This window comes from Contarinia nasturtii, unplaced genomic scaffold (genome assembly GCF_009176525.2).
Source record: "Contarinia nasturtii isolate CC-2019 unplaced genomic scaffold, AAFC_CNas_1.1 Cnas_scaffold_4084, whole genome shotgun sequence".
In the NCBI taxonomy this organism is placed as follows: domain Eukaryota; kingdom Metazoa; phylum Arthropoda; class Insecta; order Diptera; family Cecidomyiidae; genus Contarinia; species Contarinia nasturtii.
In genome coordinates this window covers 725,127-742,536 of record NW_022201380.1, presented here as the reverse complement: position 1 = coordinate 742,536, position 17,410 = coordinate 725,127, and the positions used below count along the sequence as shown (strand labels likewise).

Sequence of the window (17,410 nt, the reverse complement as noted above, 5' to 3'; positions counted from 1 at the left end):
CCTCCTCCTCCTCCTCCTCCTCCTCCTCCTCCTCCTCCTCCTCCACCTCCTCCTCCAATGTAACCTCTCTACAGGCATTTCCTTTTTCTACCCTCGCAACATAAGCCGAACTCATGAAATAATCCAAATTTTTCAAATTTTTCTTCCAAAAATTATGTCGACTCATCAAAAACAATAGGAGTATGATGAAAGATTTTGAAATTCATTTTCATTCCGATATTATTGAACATTATTTTGAAAATAAAAAAACGGCAGTGTCGATTCGACACCCAAAATAATATGATTTTTATTTTTCAACGTAAATAAATGTTTATTGAAATCAAGTGACTTTAAAAAGATAAAATAACACTGTTCTTGTCCACATTTCTCGCCACTTGACTCTTAGTGCTGTCGAATAGAAAAACTCCTTATTATCAGTTGATTGAACAGACAATTTCATACTTAATAATCAACATCGCTTTAAAATTGAATTTGTAAATTATTGAATACATTTTAATATGTACGACTTTCTTGAATACTTGATAAAACGTATTGTTTGGTCTTAAAGAGAATTGTTTCAAGAATAAAAAAACACACACACTTTTATGAATAATACTGAATGTTACGACTGGCAAAAAAATTCTACATTGCATTGAATTCCATCGGTTAAAAGATTTCGTTCGTATTTTCTGGGCATGAGAGTATTACAAAGATTTTTTATACGTTAAATATGGGAAAAAGTAATATCAAATTAGTGATGCACTTTTAATGCTAAAAAAACCTTCAACGCTCTGTTTAAGATGTTTTACAGGTGTTGTAGTCTAATGACCCCCTGACTTTTATTTTAAAATAGATCACTTGTGACACCTTGGTGTGTGACAATATACTCACTCAGTAGTTTTCGTAATGAAATCTGTTTTAATGATAAAAAGCCCTTCGGGCATTTATTTACTTTAAACTTACCGTAATAAAAACACATTTAACCAACGGGCTAATTAAACTGTAAAGCGATAATTCGATCCGGAATTCCAATTATTGATTACAGCCCGGTGAGTGTAATTGACTGACGTATTAAGAAGTTAGAATTTGAATTGATTTGCCCTTAAGCGTCTCCATCATGCGTTCAGCAATATGCATCAATATTAAACGCGAGGATGAAATGAAATTTGTATAAAATACTCCACAGATTGTTCGAATGCATGTTCGTTGCTGTGTATGATACAGCTCTTCTTCGTTGCTGCTTATATTGTAAAGAAGATGAATAAAAAGATATTCAGAAGAGCGTCAATAAGAGCGCACACGCTCTGTAAAGAGCGCCGCCGGTGTACTCGGGTATTTTTTAGATAAAAATTGGAAACAATTTTTGCACAGTAAATGTGTAATCATATGATATTCTTTTCTTGTGTTATCGCGTTACCTTGAAATATATGACTTGTTTAATGTTTATCCCATATTCAACCTGCAAATAGTGTTTGAAAATAAAATAAATTCACATTTTTTTTTCTCACAAATACTGAAAGTGTTTTCAGACGAATGAGTATTCGTTTAAATAAGTTCAAGTGTTCTGAAAATGTTGTTATTAGGAGATGAATTACAGAATAAATTCATTCGAAAAATGTGTAATTAAAAAATACTTTATGCATATCCAAACCTAGGTATTTCGTATGTTAATTTATTTGAAACGCATTGTGTACAAAACTTGTGTACATAAGTTGGCTTAGCATCCAATGAGCCTTAGTTATTTTCCAATTGCAGTAACATTCGCAGTAAAATGAAGGCATTTTTATCACTTGTGCTCAGGTAATTTCGAAATTTAAACTAAGATTTACGTGAAAATAATCCAGAATAGAGCCCGTCAGTATTCTCAATATACGGCAATTGATGTTTAAAAAAACTCGATTAACAATTTTTTTCTTCTTATTTTCTCTATATCAAGTTTATTATTGGTCAAGAGAGTATCGAATTCAGTAAAATAGTGAAAACACTGTGTGAAAAATCGGCGCAAAAAAACTTTGTAATATTGCGTCGGGAGTTGGAAGCGATGTTCATGATAACTGATTATAAAAATATTAATAAAGTAAAAGCTAAATTTGGTCCCACAGTCGATGGCTTTATGGACACAGCAAAAAGAGATCAAATTGTATTGGCAAAGATTCCAAAGGATATGAAAATTGTTGGCTTTAACACTCATGACTTTTTCGAAGAAGGGATCAATGCCATTATTGAAGGACAGACTGAAACGCTTAAACAATTGATCACAAATTACATTCGAGACAAACAATGACTATGTGGTAAACACGTACATGGGGTTACGATTCCTAGTTTTGACGCATCAGTTCTGCTACCAATCGAAGATGGTATTCCAGCTATCCGATCAGTCTATAAGACATTACATAGTCAATTCAAGGAACAAATGAAAATAGCAAATGAGTTGGGCAAAAATTTCGACAAAGATGTCAAAGCAGCTGTCGTGCGATTTAATAGCCTTTTAACGCTTATTGACTCGAAAAAGGTCGAAAAAAGTATTAAAGAACTTGAACCTATGTTAGTTAAAATATTTACACATTCCGCCGCAATATTTGCCAATCTGCAGAATATAAGTGATATTCTAGACGATTACAACAATCAACGGATCGAATGGGCAACGTTTCTACTTAGTAGCGGCGATAAACATGCACCAATAAGACCTCGGAAAAAACCAGTTGCAAAATCCCCAGTTGATGCCAAACGTCCACCGTGGAAACAACCCGGACAAAACTTACCACTGAAGCTATAAACAGTTTTTAGCAGAAAAAGACCATTCAGACATGATTGAAAGCTTCAATGTCGGCTCTTTGAAATAAACCAAAACCAAATACGACTTGTGAAGTCACAAAATTTTTATTGAAAAATGAATAAAATAAGCGAACAATTTTTGGAAAATGTTCGAAAAAATGAGTAAATGAGTGTTTTTTTATGAGTTTATTCTCAAGTAAACCTAAGAGCAAAGGTTTGAAAATCGCAATTTGTATTGTTGAATAATTCTTTACCGAAGTGAATCTCTTCTTGCGAGAATGTTTTACTTTTCCGCACACACATAGTGTGAAAGGGGAAAGTATTGCAATGGGTCAAAATTTACGACATCTCAAAAACATGTTTTCTGGACGTTTCTGAGGTCAGAGAACCCGAATCAGGCCGTTTTGAGCATGGTTGTTGTGGGTCTGTTCCACGTCGTACGTCGTACGTCGTACGTTGTCCGCCGTACGCAAAATTTGTCCATCGATTATCTCACCCCCCAGAAAAGTTTTTTGAAATCTGACTTCACGGGATGATTGGGGGTTCCGAGGAATAGAAATCATTAGATTTTGAGCGACTTTGGTCGATGGAAAAAAATTTCATGCCTGTAGTGATACCTATGAAAAAGAGTCCAATTTTCGTCCAAAAGTCATACTTAATGTAGACTAATGATTTAAACACTCAAAAATATGTATTGGGGGGTTTTTTGGCACGAGAAAACCGAATCCGATGTTTATTTTGAGATACAATTAAGTTTTAACAGAGTTTCTTTGAAAAAATCGCAAAAAATTTAATTTTTGTATGGGAGCCATGCTTTTACGCTACCTTAATGACGTAAAAATTTGCACAGACTATTTTTCACACAAAAAAATAACATTCTGAAAGTTTGAAGAGATTTCAATCAAAATTAGGGGTACCTCTCATACAAAATTTTCAATTTTTGGATCAAAAACGAATATTTTGTATGGGAGGTGCTCTTAATTTTGCTTAAAATTTCTCCAAACCCTCCGAATGTTATTTTTTTGTGAGAAAAATAGCCTGTGCAAAGTTTCACACCATTAAGGTAGCATACAGACATGACTCCCATATAAAAATCCAAATTTTTTGTGACTTTAGTTATGAAAAGTGTTTCAAAAATAATTTTCATGGCAAAATTAACGTCAGACATATTTTTTATAGTGTTTTGTTAGAAAATAGAATACTTTCAAATGTCGTACAAATGGGTTCATCATGAAAGTGTAAAAAATCTTTTCTCGAGTACTTCTGCTATTAAATTAAAGAATATTTCATTGCCAAAGTTGGAACATATTTTTTGGTCTCGGACGCTTGAAAGGCTTGAAAAATCGAACAAATATTATTTTGAACTTTCTTAATAAAATACACAACTACCACAGTGCGGAAAAGTTCGTCTTACTCCCGTAAGACTCTTTATTTTTTCCCTTTGAGTTTCAAACATTTACTTTTTTGTTTAAAAAAAACTTTCATGTTTGAATATCTTGTTAAAATAAAGATAAAAATTGAATAAAAATGAAAAAGAGTAAGAAAAATGTTCGTCGAATAGACTTGTTGAACAGGGTGCTTTCAACGATTTCTACATTTCTCGGCGGAAACGAAGAATCGGGCCGTTGGCTCCATCGCGCTCAATTGAAATTTGACCTTCGGAGGCAACATCTGAAATTAGACAATGAAATTGGCACTAAGACTCAAGACATTCAAATTAGACAAATGCAAGCGAATCGACTTGTCATCTGACATGAACGTGTGCTCATTAATGTTGACTTTCTCACCTGCCAATGCAGCCAATGCATGCATACGCTCCGGAACGTTTGCATAATGTTCGAGATAACTCTCGATTTCAACTACATTCTCATTAAAGATCATTTCATAAATGCGATCATAGAATGCCGACTGAAACAAAGCGATTTAAAAGTGGAATTAGGTCACACAACAAATCAAATTAAAAATCATGTTAATTGTAATCAAATTCAAGTCAAAATCAAACATTGTTTCTTTTCCACTCACCAAATCGGGTCGATTTCCAAGCCGTGGATGCAATGTGACTTCCTAAAAAGGGAGTAAATCAATTCAAAATTTAAATGAGCGAAACACTAGCGAACGAGGTTAAAACGTACATGTTCTGGAACGCGTTGGATCTGAATTTGTGGTGGGCGTGGGTTCTGAAATTGAATTTCAAAATGAAAATGGCTCAATCTTGACAGAGAAAGACTTGTATTGAATTACTCACGTTTTGCCGATTTCGTCCCAATTTACTAACAGCCTTTTTGATCGCACGACTGGCACTACCAGGATCCCGGCGTCGTGGTAGACCTGAAATGGGAGTAAATTGTTCCGATTTTTTTTAAACGATTCCAAGTAAAAAAATGATATTTTAAAAGAAGTAATATGGACCATGTTCGTCGAGACTGTCTTGTTCCGTTGGTTGGTTCTGATTTTCATGATCCGTTGGCTGAATCAGCTGAAATGATGTATTTTCAACAGCACCGCGAAGAGTTGAGGCTTGACCAGGAAGAGTTTGCGCTGGTGGCGCCAAAACTGAGCTTGCATTGTTACCATCATCAGGCGAAATGACATTAATGCCGGGAACATTACTGGTGTCAGCGTAATCGGGTGGTGGCACGACCATATCTTCCAGAATCACGGAGAGCTGTCCTGGTGCTATAGCGTCGGCATTTGGATCAGTGACATTGATGGCTGTACCTTGGCCACGGTCAGGTGTAGATGTTGCAATTGGTTGCTTTGGAACCACTGGCATCACCAGAGCTTGCGTTGCTTCTTCTATCAATTGGCGAAGCTTTTAAGGTAAAACAAAGCGAAAATCGAAAAAATTAATTGAAATTTTGAAAAATTCACCCAAAAATTGAAATTTTCACAGAAAATATATAAATTGCATGCCTTTGGCCTAAACTTGAGGAATGCCAGACTATTTTATACATATTTTCTCATTGAAGAAGATATTTTAAATCAATACTAGACGGAAAAATAATATAAATTACCTCTTCGGCCGGAAGTTCTTCAGTGCGAATGTTTGGATCTATGGTGCGAACATTTGTGCGACGTCGGGCTTGGAGGATCTATAAAAAATATACAACAAAAAATGTATGAACATTTCCGAAAAATCAATTTTAGAAACCACGAATCTCGTTAGATAAACAGAAGGTTATGAACCGATAAAATACCAAATAATTTTCTTACCGGTCGACTAATGACAAAACTTTGCTCCAGAGAATGATCCTCATCACCGAGACCATTGATCTGATCTTGCCGCGGTTCTCGATCAGTAACTGGACGATAACCAAAATCGGCGATCGCTGCACGATTGAGGGCGGACAGATTTTCAGGGCCAAAGCCACCATCATCAATAATATCATTGGCACGAGGCAAATCCACTACTTCATCAGCCACATCCGGAACGACATCCGGTGGGAGGTGTCTGTAACAAATATTCAAATCAAATCAATCAATACATGGGCCGGGGTTTTAAATGATTAAAACGACTTTGGTGCGGACTGGTCGAGTTGAATAATTGTAAATTGAACTTACACAGCTGCATCATTCGGTTCAATTGCCGTCGATGCCGATACGTTGTCAAGAACTGGTTGAACACCGCGCGAAAAATGTGAACCATGTTGTGATGCATTGGGGAGTGGCACACCAGGAGCTGAAGCATTCGAAGGTTGTGCAGTGGTCACATCTACGTTCGATTGCGTTTCTACATCTCGAATAGATTCAAGTATGTTGATATGTGGCATCGCATCATCATCAAGAAGGGGTTGAATTTGATTTACATTCGGTTCTTGTTGCGTACTGGTGCCTGGACGTGGATCATCTACGTTGCTCGATTGACGAGCTTGTACTGAACCGTCTCCACCAGGCTGTGATGAAGCTGAAATTTGACCATTGACTGTTCGATTACCCGGAGCACTCACATTCGGTGACGTGGCACTTGGTCGTTGTGGACCTGGTTGTTGACCATTATTTCCTTGTCGTGATGGAATTATTCCTGTTCGCCGCAATTGGCTTCGACCTCTATTCAAGAAAATGCATGTTCTCAATGACATTAAAGTAAAAAAAAAGACCGCAACTTACGCTTGCAACAATGTCGGAACAAATGCCTTCCAATGGTTTCGCATTGCGTTCCACTCAGCAGCACCATTCTCCATAACGATCAGTTTCGGCCAAGCTGTCATGTCGAGTTCGAATGGAAGATGGGCTGGGTTCTTGTTGCTATATCAATTTAATTTGTGATTAACGATTTTACAAAAGATTCGATTCGTAATTATACTCACTCGTACTTTCGGATGGGAAATTTTATGTAACCAGGGAACATGTAGTGTTCACCTTTCATGCGAGCCTCTCCAGCTCGATACAAATGACGTCCCACTTGTGCACCTGTCCAATTTGAGAAGTCCATGTGTACGACCTCATGCATCTTCCGAATTGTGGTCTGAAACTCCATACCCGCCGACATTCTGACAATTGGTCGATCCGAATGTGACAAAAACGTAAAAATTTTGATGGATTCAATGAAAATCAAATGATTTCTTTTGATAAAACTCTATGATTGAATGATCTCTTTATCACACCTAACAAATCAATTTGAGAAAAAAAAAAGAACAAAAATAGTCATGTCAGCTAAATTTTGGGAAGCATTTTTTGTGTATTTTCTGAATTTCAACACAAAACGAAGTTGAAGCACGAGAATAAACACTTGGTTTTATTTTTGCTTAGTTTGTTCGACACCGATGGCGCGAATTATCAACCTCAGCAATTTTTCTCAAGCAAAAGTCGCAAAATGTGCCATTTTTTTAAAATATGCTCGTGAACAGACACTTGAGAAGTTCTTCTTCTCATTGAGATGTATAACATAATCAATTCTGTGTTATGTTTGAACAAAGACCACATTCAGTGGCCAAAAATGAATTTGCTCTTTGTGCAGCGAACGAATATCTGCTTTGTCAGCCGAATGTTGGATTGTTTTTGGAAAAATACGCTGACGATTGAGCTTTTCTCACACCGATTCTCAGTAAATAATTTCGAGAAGGATTCTTTGCACCAAAAATGGTAATGGAATCGACAAAAAAGGACTAACACATGTTTTTTTCTAAAAATGTGTATTTTTCTATGGTAATTTGTAGAATTATGAGTCATTCAATGACACAATTTGTGACGATAAATTGTAATTATCTAAGAATTTTGATATGTGATCTGTCGTTAAACCTAAACTTTACAATGAAAATTCCCAAAAAACTTGAAAATGAAGGCAATTATTTGTAAAAACGCAATAAACTCACTTTTCTATTGAATAATGGCGAATTGAATAAAAAAAGACGAAATTGTTATGATTTTAAGCAAAATTCAAGCGAATGTATAACACGATATATGGAAAAAATGATTTATAAAATGTTAATCATTGCAAATCTCAGAAAATCACACTAAAATTTAATAAAAATGCCGGAAAATTCTCAATTTAAAAAAAAAACTCTTTGTGATTTGACTAGAAAAATGAACGAAATTGTGGTAATACTCACTGATACGCTGATTAAGCAAAAACAAGAAATGCTGCACGTAATAAAAGCAGTCTGTTCAAAACAACAGTCCAGATGGAAATGGTGTGTTTTAAATGCTCTTCTGCTTGGAATGCTTGCGGGTGCTTGTGTATTTCACACAAGCAGTTCAATACATACAACTTTTTTAACATTTGCACAAGAGACACATATACAAATGAATGACATCACATTCAGCTTATGTTTTACTCACATTCAATTTTGACACTTTGAAGTGGTGGCTGTTTCAACTTACTTCAAATTAATTGAAAAAAATAAACTTTCCCTAAAATAATAATTTCGTTTGAATTCCTATGAGCCACCGTGAATCCGAAGTTACATACTTGGAATAAGTGAATCAAAATCGAATTCGAAGTAACTAACTTCATTCTGATCTCACTTGTCACACAGCACACTGAGTAAGGAGAGCATTATATTGTTCAAATTTACTCATGTAAGTCATGTCGGGACTGTCATCGAATTTGAATCGTAAACAAGACGCTTGTCGGTGCTCTAAAATGTAACCAGATAATATATTGAACTAACTGGTCAGTTGAGCTGACAGTACGTTAGCCAGCTAAATGGGCTAAAACAATAGACGTTATTGTTTTAATGATGAATCACTTGACTTGTTTTAATAGAAGTGATTGTTCATTATAACAATAACTTCTATTGTTTTAGTCCATTTAACTGGCTAACGTGCTGTCAGCTCAACTGACCAGTTAGTTCAATGTATTGTCTGAATGTAACACGAGCTCAATCATCATTTAGACTTGATCATGAACCTGAAAATGTAACCAACACCATTCACTTAAGTGTTGTTGCTTATCTGACCAAAAATCGACGAGCGACAAAAAAATCGAAAATTACACATGAAAACTGTTCTCACAAGGGAATATTTATTGGAATAAAAATGAAAATTGGTGGTTAAAAGTTCAAAAAAATGTCTCTGAGACCGTTCGATTGAAAATCGCCATGGATTCAGCTGTTGAATGTGAAATGATAGCCGCTATCATACTGTTCACTGGAAATGCTTGTGTTGTATTCACGAACTGGTGAAAATGATGTTTCAGGTCGTCGTCCGTGAGATTGTCTGTGCCCGGTTCGACGTCGTTGTTGCTGTAGTTCGAGCTCTTTCCTTCTGCGTTGTTTTTCTTCTTCACGACGACTGAAATTGAAAATTGCAATTAAATTTCTCTTTCTCTACGCGCTTTATATTCAACTCACAGTTTAACAATGCGAATCAGGCGATGAAGATTCTTGAATTTATTAAGCCGTCGCGTTGCATGTCTAATGTCATACTGGACGATTGGCCGGATTTTCGTTTCATATCCCCATTTTGCGTAGTAATTTCGAATAATCTGGGCAAATCGATGAATCGCCATCCGATTTTGCTTTTGATGAAATTGGATGATAGAAAGCAATGGTAATTTCATTGTCTTCAACGATTCAAAATACCATCGATAGTGTTTTGGCATTTTGAACGAGATTTCCATTGTTTTACAATGTTGTTTGCACGCAGTACATGTTTGGACCCGATTTTTGGATCGACAATCGCCGCACAACACATGATAACAACTTGTCAAGTACTGCTTTGGAGCCCATGGAGTTCGGCCACGTACTATATCAACTGATGGCAATTCAAACAGTTTTAATGGATCTAGACAGTGGTTGCAATAGAATTTACGAACACCCGATCCGATTAGCGCACACATTTCAGGTTATCTAGAGTTTTTTGGGGGAAAATAGAATATCTTGTAAAAATTATCGCTGTGAATATCGTTTTTTTGATGATTACGCACTGTTTTTTTAAGATTGAGAATTTCGTTGGTGACCCTGATTGATTTAAACTTAATTTCGCAGGTAAATTGAGTGAAAGTCAGACTTTTTATTGTAAATAACAATAGAAACTGGTGACAATGTCGTGAATGACAATGCTCGGTTCACTAATGAAACTTGTGTTTCGTGCTTTTTTCACGCTTTGTTATTATTGGCGCTGGCAACAACAAACTTACTTGACAGTTCGTTATCTCAAGGAATGTGAGAAAATGACGGAATAAGAGAAGGAAAGAAGAAGGAAAAGAGAAGGAAAGGAGAAGGAAAGAGTAGAAAGAAGAAAAGGCTAATTGTATTGTTTCATTGTATTGAGATGAAAATCGTTGCACTCCATTCCTTTCACACACATACAAACCATCACAATACAGGTATGAAAGTAAATAATGCCAATGGAGTCGGACCTCTCGCACCTAAAAGGATTATTTTTATTCCAATGAATTTCACTCTAATTGAACACCTGTTTTATATTTGTATTTAACAGGTTCGACAATTAAAACATGCCCTATTGTAGACTGTATCGAAACGATCTTTGACACTTTCTATTCCTTTCTCTTTGGTTTCACTAAAATATGAAAGAAACAATATTTCTAAACCATACTAATTCCATTCTTTCTAAAAAAAAATACAACAGTGTGACAATATGTGTCGAGAATCCGGACATGTTTGTACACGACAAGTGCTTTTATGATCTACTGTTTCGATGTCATCGATGTTTCGATGAACGAAAGATCAGAGAGTACAATTTTGATCCACAATAAAGTCTCGCCTTTTGAATTCTTAATCGGTGAATGGCTGAATCTTTGAATAGTTTTCATGCGAAATTGGGATTCGATACGTGTTTACTATTTTCTTTTGTTCTGCTTTTATTTCTTTCTCATACGTATTTACATGAAGATGTGAGTCGTGTTTTCTCTTTCTTTAGATCAACATTTTTCGCTCTTTATCTTTGCAAAAAAATTCCACTGAAGGTGTTGGAATGGCGTGTTTTTCCGTTAATCAGTTAAATTTTTTCAATTTTAGAATTGAAGATGACCTTTTCACACTATACTGACCGTGGCCATTTTCATCTTTCTGGTGGATACATCGATTTGTAGCTCATTGAGCTTAAATTAATTACAACGTGATGTTCGTCGTATGATCATTTGCTACCAAATATTTGAAGAGGTCAACTGAATGAACAAAACAATTGAACGCACAGACGGCAATAAAAAATATTCTCCACTTCTATCACATAGAAACACAATGAATACAATGACCATCAGGTAGAAAATAATTTGCATAAAGTGTATTTATGATGAGGTCATTACATCCCGAATATGAGCGAAGTTCAACTAATGATTTTGAATTTGACATTTCTGCCGGTAACACTAAATCTTTAATGACTTTTTCGCTTATAAACTATCGTGTGTTTTCATTTGAATCTCACATTCGGTTAACTGCTCTCATCGACAACACGGTCAGTCGGTCAATCAGCAAGCAAATATTTTCAATCCTCAAGTGAAGTTGAATTATTTCCTCGAAGCAAAAATTGAGTTGGTTCAATTTGGAAAACGATCGAAAAAATTCAAAAGTTCTATCACATAAAAAAACCATTTGGGTGTAAAGCTGCTTCCTTTTTAAATATATTGATTCATCTATCTGAAGAAAGATTCATTTTCTTCGTCAAAAAACGTCAAATTTTATAACGATACTTCAAAATGAGTAATTCTGCGGGAAATTTTAATCAATGGCGTCGACCGACAACGGATCCGTCAAAACAGTGGATCTATAATATTGGTCCCGGTTCAACAAATCGACGAAATCGTCGCGTTGCTCAACAAATTGAGAGACCGATGAATAAATACAAGCCATCAGAACAGTTCAACGTAAATGTTGCAGCTTCAACCAGTCACCCGATCGACACAGCTGTAGATGACATCATTGCAAAAACCATAGAATGCCGCATTTCAATTGACCATAAAAAATCATCACAGAATATGTATAGTTCAAAAAGTGATAACGGCACTGCAACGCACATCCAACGGACGAAGACAACGGCTGAAGAAAAAGGGAAAGAAGAATTCTATCATCCAATATACATGTGTGAGGAAGATCTGAATAATTTCGTCAAAAGTGGACACATCACGATTTATCAGGGAAAATTGCATTTTAATAGAAAACCAACGAAACATTGAACATATTAAGTCTTAAAATCAATAAAATTATATTTAAATATCTCACAATAAAGTTTAATTTGAATGAAACTGAACAACCGAAAAATGTCATTTGCAATTGAGAAAAATAAAGATTTCATCGGAAAAATCCAAATTTATAATTTTCTTCATTGATTTCTTTGATTTATAGACAGATTTTTTCTTATTTGATATTTAAAAAGCGGGAAATGTGAAGTTTTCCTTTGGGTTAGTGGAACTTGTGGAAATTCAACTCCATCAATATTTTAGCGACATCTACAATTCAACATCAATTGAAATGAGATCAATACGCGTTAAAAAGAAAGAGATGCCACCAATATGCTGATATAAAACACACCGTTGTTGACTATCACTGTCTAGCTCAAGCAATGCTGTGTACAACTACAACCAAATTATCTCCATGAAAACGAGGCGACGTTCTTTTACTTGCGAACATTCAAAGGAGAAACACGTCACACACGTTTGCTCATTTATTTTTGCGACGCACTTTTTTATTTTGCAAAAAATTTCAAATAAATTATAGTTTTTCATAGATTTGTATTCATTTTTCCGGCAAGAAATTACAACATTTACTGAAAGATTTTTGGAGATTGGTATTATTACAATAAACTTGTTGGAACAACGTGAATTTTGATCAGTCATCGGTAAGTACCGCATGGTCTGGTTTATTATTACAATTACAAAAAAAAAACTAAAAACTTACTGACAACAAATGATCCTAGGGGGGAGACACCCGTGAATCCATTCACCTTTTGTGTCGGATTTGTACGATTAGTATGATTACAACATTTTACAAAGATTCACATTCGATTCAATTTTTGATTTAAATTGCTATACGTAGGCGACTATTTAAGTTTCTTCAATATGTATGTTTTAGTATTGCCCGATGCAAACCATTGTCATATTCGTTAAGTTTAACATTTTGTAGCATAAACGTTCTCAGAACGTTTTGTCATTCGATCGTTATTTGTATTGTTTACCGTAACATGTAAATTGCGTCTCAGCCAAAAAATGAATTTTACTCGTGAAAATTTTCGAGCGATTATTTTTTTCCACTTTCGATTGGGTGTATCACAACAACAGTGTTTTGATCAACTTCATTTGGCCTTTGGCGATGAAGTACCAAGTCTTCGGACAATTTATAATTGGTACAACGAATTCAAGCGCCTATCGCTCATCGACGAGTTCCGCGAAGGTCGTCCAAAATCAGTTGTTGTACCAGAAAACATCGATGCTGTCAGAAATATGATAATGGAAGATCGTCATGTAACATATCACGAGATTGAGGCATCCCTGGGCATTAGTGCGACCAGCGTATTTAAGATTTTATATGAACATTTAGCTGTCAGAAAGATTTGCTCTCGTTGGATACCACATAATTTGACAATCGCTCAAAAAAAGGCTCGTGTCGATTGGTGTAAACAAATGCTCAAGAAATTCAATCGTGGTGTTTCAAAATCCGTGTATTTTATCGTCACTGGTGGCGAATCATGGATCTACGCGTATGAGCCCGAAACTAAACAGCAGTCGACTGTATGGGTCTTTCAAAGTGAAGATAACCCAACAAAAGTTGTTCGAGCTCGAAGTGTTGCGAAGCAAATGGTCGCCTGTTTTTTCGCGATAAGTGGTCATGTGGCAACAGTTCCACTAGAGGCTCGTAAGACCGTCAATTCTGATTGGTACACCACCATTTGTTTGCCCGAAGTGTTTGGTGAAATAAGAAAAAACAACCGCCGTCGCAAAATAATTCTTCATCATGATAATGCGAGCTCTCACACATCTCATCAAACAGTCGATTATTTGACCGGTCAAAAGATCGATTTAATGGGTCATCCGCCGTACAGTCCTGATTTGGCACCCAACGATTTCTTTTTATTCCCGAGCGTGAAGAATAAACTGCGTGGTCAACGATTTTCATCGCCCGAAGAAGCAGTTGATGCGTTCAAAACACACGTTTTGGAGATATCACTTTCGGAGTGGCATGAATGCTATGACAAATGGTTCGAGCGAATGCAAAAGTGTATTGATCATCATGGCGAATATTTTGAAAAACAATAAAACCATTTTCGATGAAGCCCCATTGTCTTATATATGTTTTTGAAAAAACTTAAATAGTGACCCTCGTAATTCCAATGATTTGCACAGATTCACAGATTCGTAAAGATCCACAGATTCATTAAATATTCACATTTTTGTGTTTTTTCTTTTGACGTACAAACGTATGTTGATTTTATAGAAAATAAATATGCTAGCAAATATAAATTAAAATAAAATTCAATTATTTTTGTTTATGCAATGATTTCATTTTTACCGACTTTTAACAATGGAATAAAATTTAACTCAACAATCAACACATTTTATATTATTCTTTGGATTCTTCGGATTTGTGAGTTTTGTGTTTTTTATTATAATTCTAATGGAATCGTTGGAATCAATGAAATTATACAATTGAGTATTTTAACATAGATTTTTCATTTTGAATTGGTGTCTACCCCCTAAATGATCACTTATCTAAATTAAAATGGATGAACGATTAATAGTCAGCTGGAATAAAATGGTTTTGGATTGAAAAAACTGTCCATATAATCTATATTTCTGTGAAAAAATTTCAATTTCTTGTTCTATTCTTGGATTATTGGATTAAAATCTTATTATTGTTCTATTCTACTTTAATACCAGTGCTATTCTCTGCAGAGCCAATAAAAGTCAATTGTCATGGATCGTCTACAAAAAAAGCAAAAGTTATCCCACCCAGTCGGTCGAAATTGTAGTGAAGATGAAGACGCTGGTCCGTCAAATGTGGAATTATCACCAAAAATATTCAAGTTGAACATCGATTGTATGGACGAAATATTTGAATATTTGTCGCTGAAAGATTTGCATTCATTGGGACAAACATGCAAGCGGATGAACAAAGTGGCCGGAGAATATTTCAAACGAAATTATTCATCGATTCAAACATGGTGCGAAATTGGCGGAATTTACACGTATTATTCGGACAAAGATGGATACAACCCCAAACGGATTAAAATATCGGGCTTTAGTGAATTCACACAAAACATTGCAATTGACGATGACAGTTATACTCAATCTCATGTCAGTGAATTTGAGTCAGTTAAACGCATTTGTTTCGAATATTTAGTGTATGACAACGAAACAATTAAGTTTTTCAAACAATTGCTGGGCCAACTAGAAATGGTGCAACTCTTCCATTGTTCGATTAAAGGTGACCTTTACCATTTGATGTTGCAACACTGTGGAAACCTTAAGAAGCTTTGTGTTCGAGAGTGTAAGTTCAATGGCCGTTCGATCGATAAATACAAGTGGCTGTTGCATACATATCCCAAGCTTGAGCAATTGCATCTTTCCGCTTATGAAGGAATTGGTAAAATTGAAGAACTATCGACATTTTTTGAGCGTAATCCAAATGTCCATCGATTTTCAACTGACTTTGATTTGATTTGGGACAATCGTGACGTATTTTCAAATTCCAAAATTAAGTTGGATATATTGGAGCTCGGCGGCTCACGTAGTCTACTTCGGACAAATCTGCAAGAGTATCTGAAGCTATTAAACGGACTTCATGACCAAGGCTTTTATAAACGAATCTACATTGACATTGGTGAACTAGACATGGATTTAAGTACGTTTTTGGTTTCACTCAAAGGGATGGAGTCACTATGCATTGCAGTGTTTGACAACATCTATAATTTACCTCGGTTGACCAATCTGACGGAGCTATCGATCTATTTACAGTATGGATTGAATGTCGCTGATATGGAACTGTTGGCAAACGGTCTTGTGAAACTTCAACTTCTTCACTATAGAGAATGTAAAAACGTCGATTTCATTTTACCATTCGTTCGTCGCTCGATGATGTTGAAGGAAATTAGAGTGGATTTAAGGAACGGTGGAGCTTTGAATTTGAAAATGTTGAATGAAGAACGCACCAAGTTGGCCGGAGCACGAAAAGTAATGATTTATGCAACTGACAATATTTTCTTGCCCACCAAATGGACGACCAAAAACAACGACACCAATTTGAGCTTAATCGAGATTCGACGTTTGGCCCCGTACGAATGGCCTGACTATTGATCTAAACAACAATTTTTTGAATTCTCTACGTAATATTTGAGCTAAATTTCAAATCTATTCCCAATACTTCACAAATGAGCTAGAAAACACTCGAATCTCTTAAAATACCATAAAATTAAGCCATAGTTGTAATAAAAAAACTAGATTATTTGATAGAATCATAATTAATGTTAGTTATGAAAAACGGATAAAGAAACATTTCCATATTTCTTAGAAAATTCTTCAATAAAGTGAACTCAAATCAACCAAAAGTCTTTATAGTATATGTTTTACTTTTCCGCACACACACTATTTCATTTATTGCAATAAGTACAAAATACTTCTTTCAAAGTTCTCACTGTAACGCAGTACTGTAAATCTGGATAAAATGTCTTACATCCGAAAGATGAACTTTTCCGCACTGTGATCCACAACATGCATTTATTACAAATCTTTTACTCAAAGAATTCACGAGAAAACTGAATCTGACATTAGTTTCACGATACAAATGATTTTCGACACACTTTTCATACAAAAATGACTAAAAATGGGAATTTTTGTATGTAATCAATGCCTATATGATATCGTAATCATGTGAAAATTTGCAGAGGTTATTTTTTTCACAAAAAGTTAACATTCTGAAAGTTTGAAGAAATTTCAATGCATATTAACCCTGTACGCTGGACGCAAAAATCTGTTAACACGATAACTTTCAAACAAGAAAAGAAATTCAAAGTCTGACTTCACAAGATGATTGGGGGTGCCGAGGAATAGAAACCATTAGATTTTGAGCGACTTTGGTTGATAGAGTGAAGTGTCATGTCTGGTGTGATGCCCATGGGCATCCATGGGAAAAATTCAATTTTTCTTCCAAAAGTGATATTTAATGTATACTTAAACACTCAAAAATGTGTATTGGGGGGTTTTTTGGTACGAGAAAACCGAATATGACGTCACACTTTTCATACAAAAATTTCAAAAAAAAAAAAA

The 17,410-nt window shown here is 35.3% G+C and overlaps 2 protein-coding genes and 1 long non-coding RNA gene across 4 annotated transcripts; 1 reads left to right on the top strand and 2 right to left on the bottom strand.

Moving 5' to 3' along the window:
- Positions 1 to 1,636: 1,636 nt before the first annotated feature.
- On the top strand, positions 1,637 to 2,916 carry LOC116350386. Its single transcript, XR_004202021.1, has 2 exons — positions 1,637 to 1,779; positions 1,916 to 2,916. It is a non-coding gene; the product is annotated as an uncharacterized LOC116350386 (long non-coding RNA).
- A 1,318-nt stretch (positions 2,917 to 4,234) lies between these two features.
- On the bottom strand, positions 4,235 to 8,368 carry LOC116350385. 2 transcript variants are annotated; one of them, XM_031782170.1, is made up of 12 exons: positions 8,304 to 8,368; positions 7,062 to 7,358; positions 6,862 to 6,999; positions 6,316 to 6,801; positions 5,968 to 6,205; positions 5,769 to 5,846; positions 5,164 to 5,566; positions 5,000 to 5,082; positions 4,887 to 4,931; positions 4,777 to 4,818; positions 4,542 to 4,662; positions 4,235 to 4,425 (listed from the first exon to the last, which is right to left on the bottom strand). In XM_031782170.1, the coding sequence occupies exons 2-12, from the start codon at positions 7,241 to 7,243 to the stop codon at positions 4,346 to 4,348; spliced, it is 1,896 nt and encodes a 631-aa protein (XP_031638030.1). In that variant the 5' UTR covers positions 7,244 to 7,358; positions 8,304 to 8,368; the 3' UTR covers positions 4,235 to 4,345. The 2 variants fall into 2 exon arrangements, with proteins under 2 accessions (XP_031638030.1, XP_031638031.1); XM_031782171.1 differs by having other exon boundaries at positions 7,062 to 7,244; positions 8,304 to 8,361.
- An 878-nt stretch (positions 8,369 to 9,246) lies between these two features.
- On the bottom strand, positions 9,247 to 10,248 carry LOC116350427. The gene is made up of 3 exons (XM_031782221.1): positions 10,121 to 10,248; positions 9,546 to 10,043; positions 9,247 to 9,486 (listed from the first exon to the last, which is right to left on the bottom strand). Exons 2-3 carry the CDS (start codon positions 10,031 to 10,033, stop codon positions 9,300 to 9,302), a joined length of 675 nt encoding a protein of 224 aa, XP_031638081.1. The 5' UTR covers positions 10,034 to 10,043; positions 10,121 to 10,248; the 3' UTR covers positions 9,247 to 9,299.
- Positions 10,249 to 17,410: the final 7,162 nt, after the last annotated feature.

Coding starts and splice junctions, on each gene's coding strand:
- LOC116350385 (XM_031782170.1), bottom strand. CDS start 7,243: ATGTCGGCGGGTATGGAGTTTCAGACCACAATTCGGAAGATGCATGAG. Junction 7,000..7,061: donor TTTCCCATCCGAAAGTACGA/GTGAGTATAATT, acceptor AAATTGATATAG/CAACAAGAACCCAGCCCATC. Junction 4,819..4,886: donor TCCAACGCGTTCCAGAACAT/GTACGTTTTAAC, acceptor CTCCCTTTTTAG/GAAGTCACATTGCATCCACG.
- LOC116350427 (XM_031782221.1), bottom strand. CDS start 10,033: ATGTGTGCGCTAATCGGATCGGGTGTTCGTAAATTCTATTGCAACCAC. Junction 9,487..9,545: donor CTGATTCGCATTGTTAAACT/GTGAGTTGAATA, acceptor TTTCAATTTCAG/TCGTCGTGAAGAAGAAAAAC.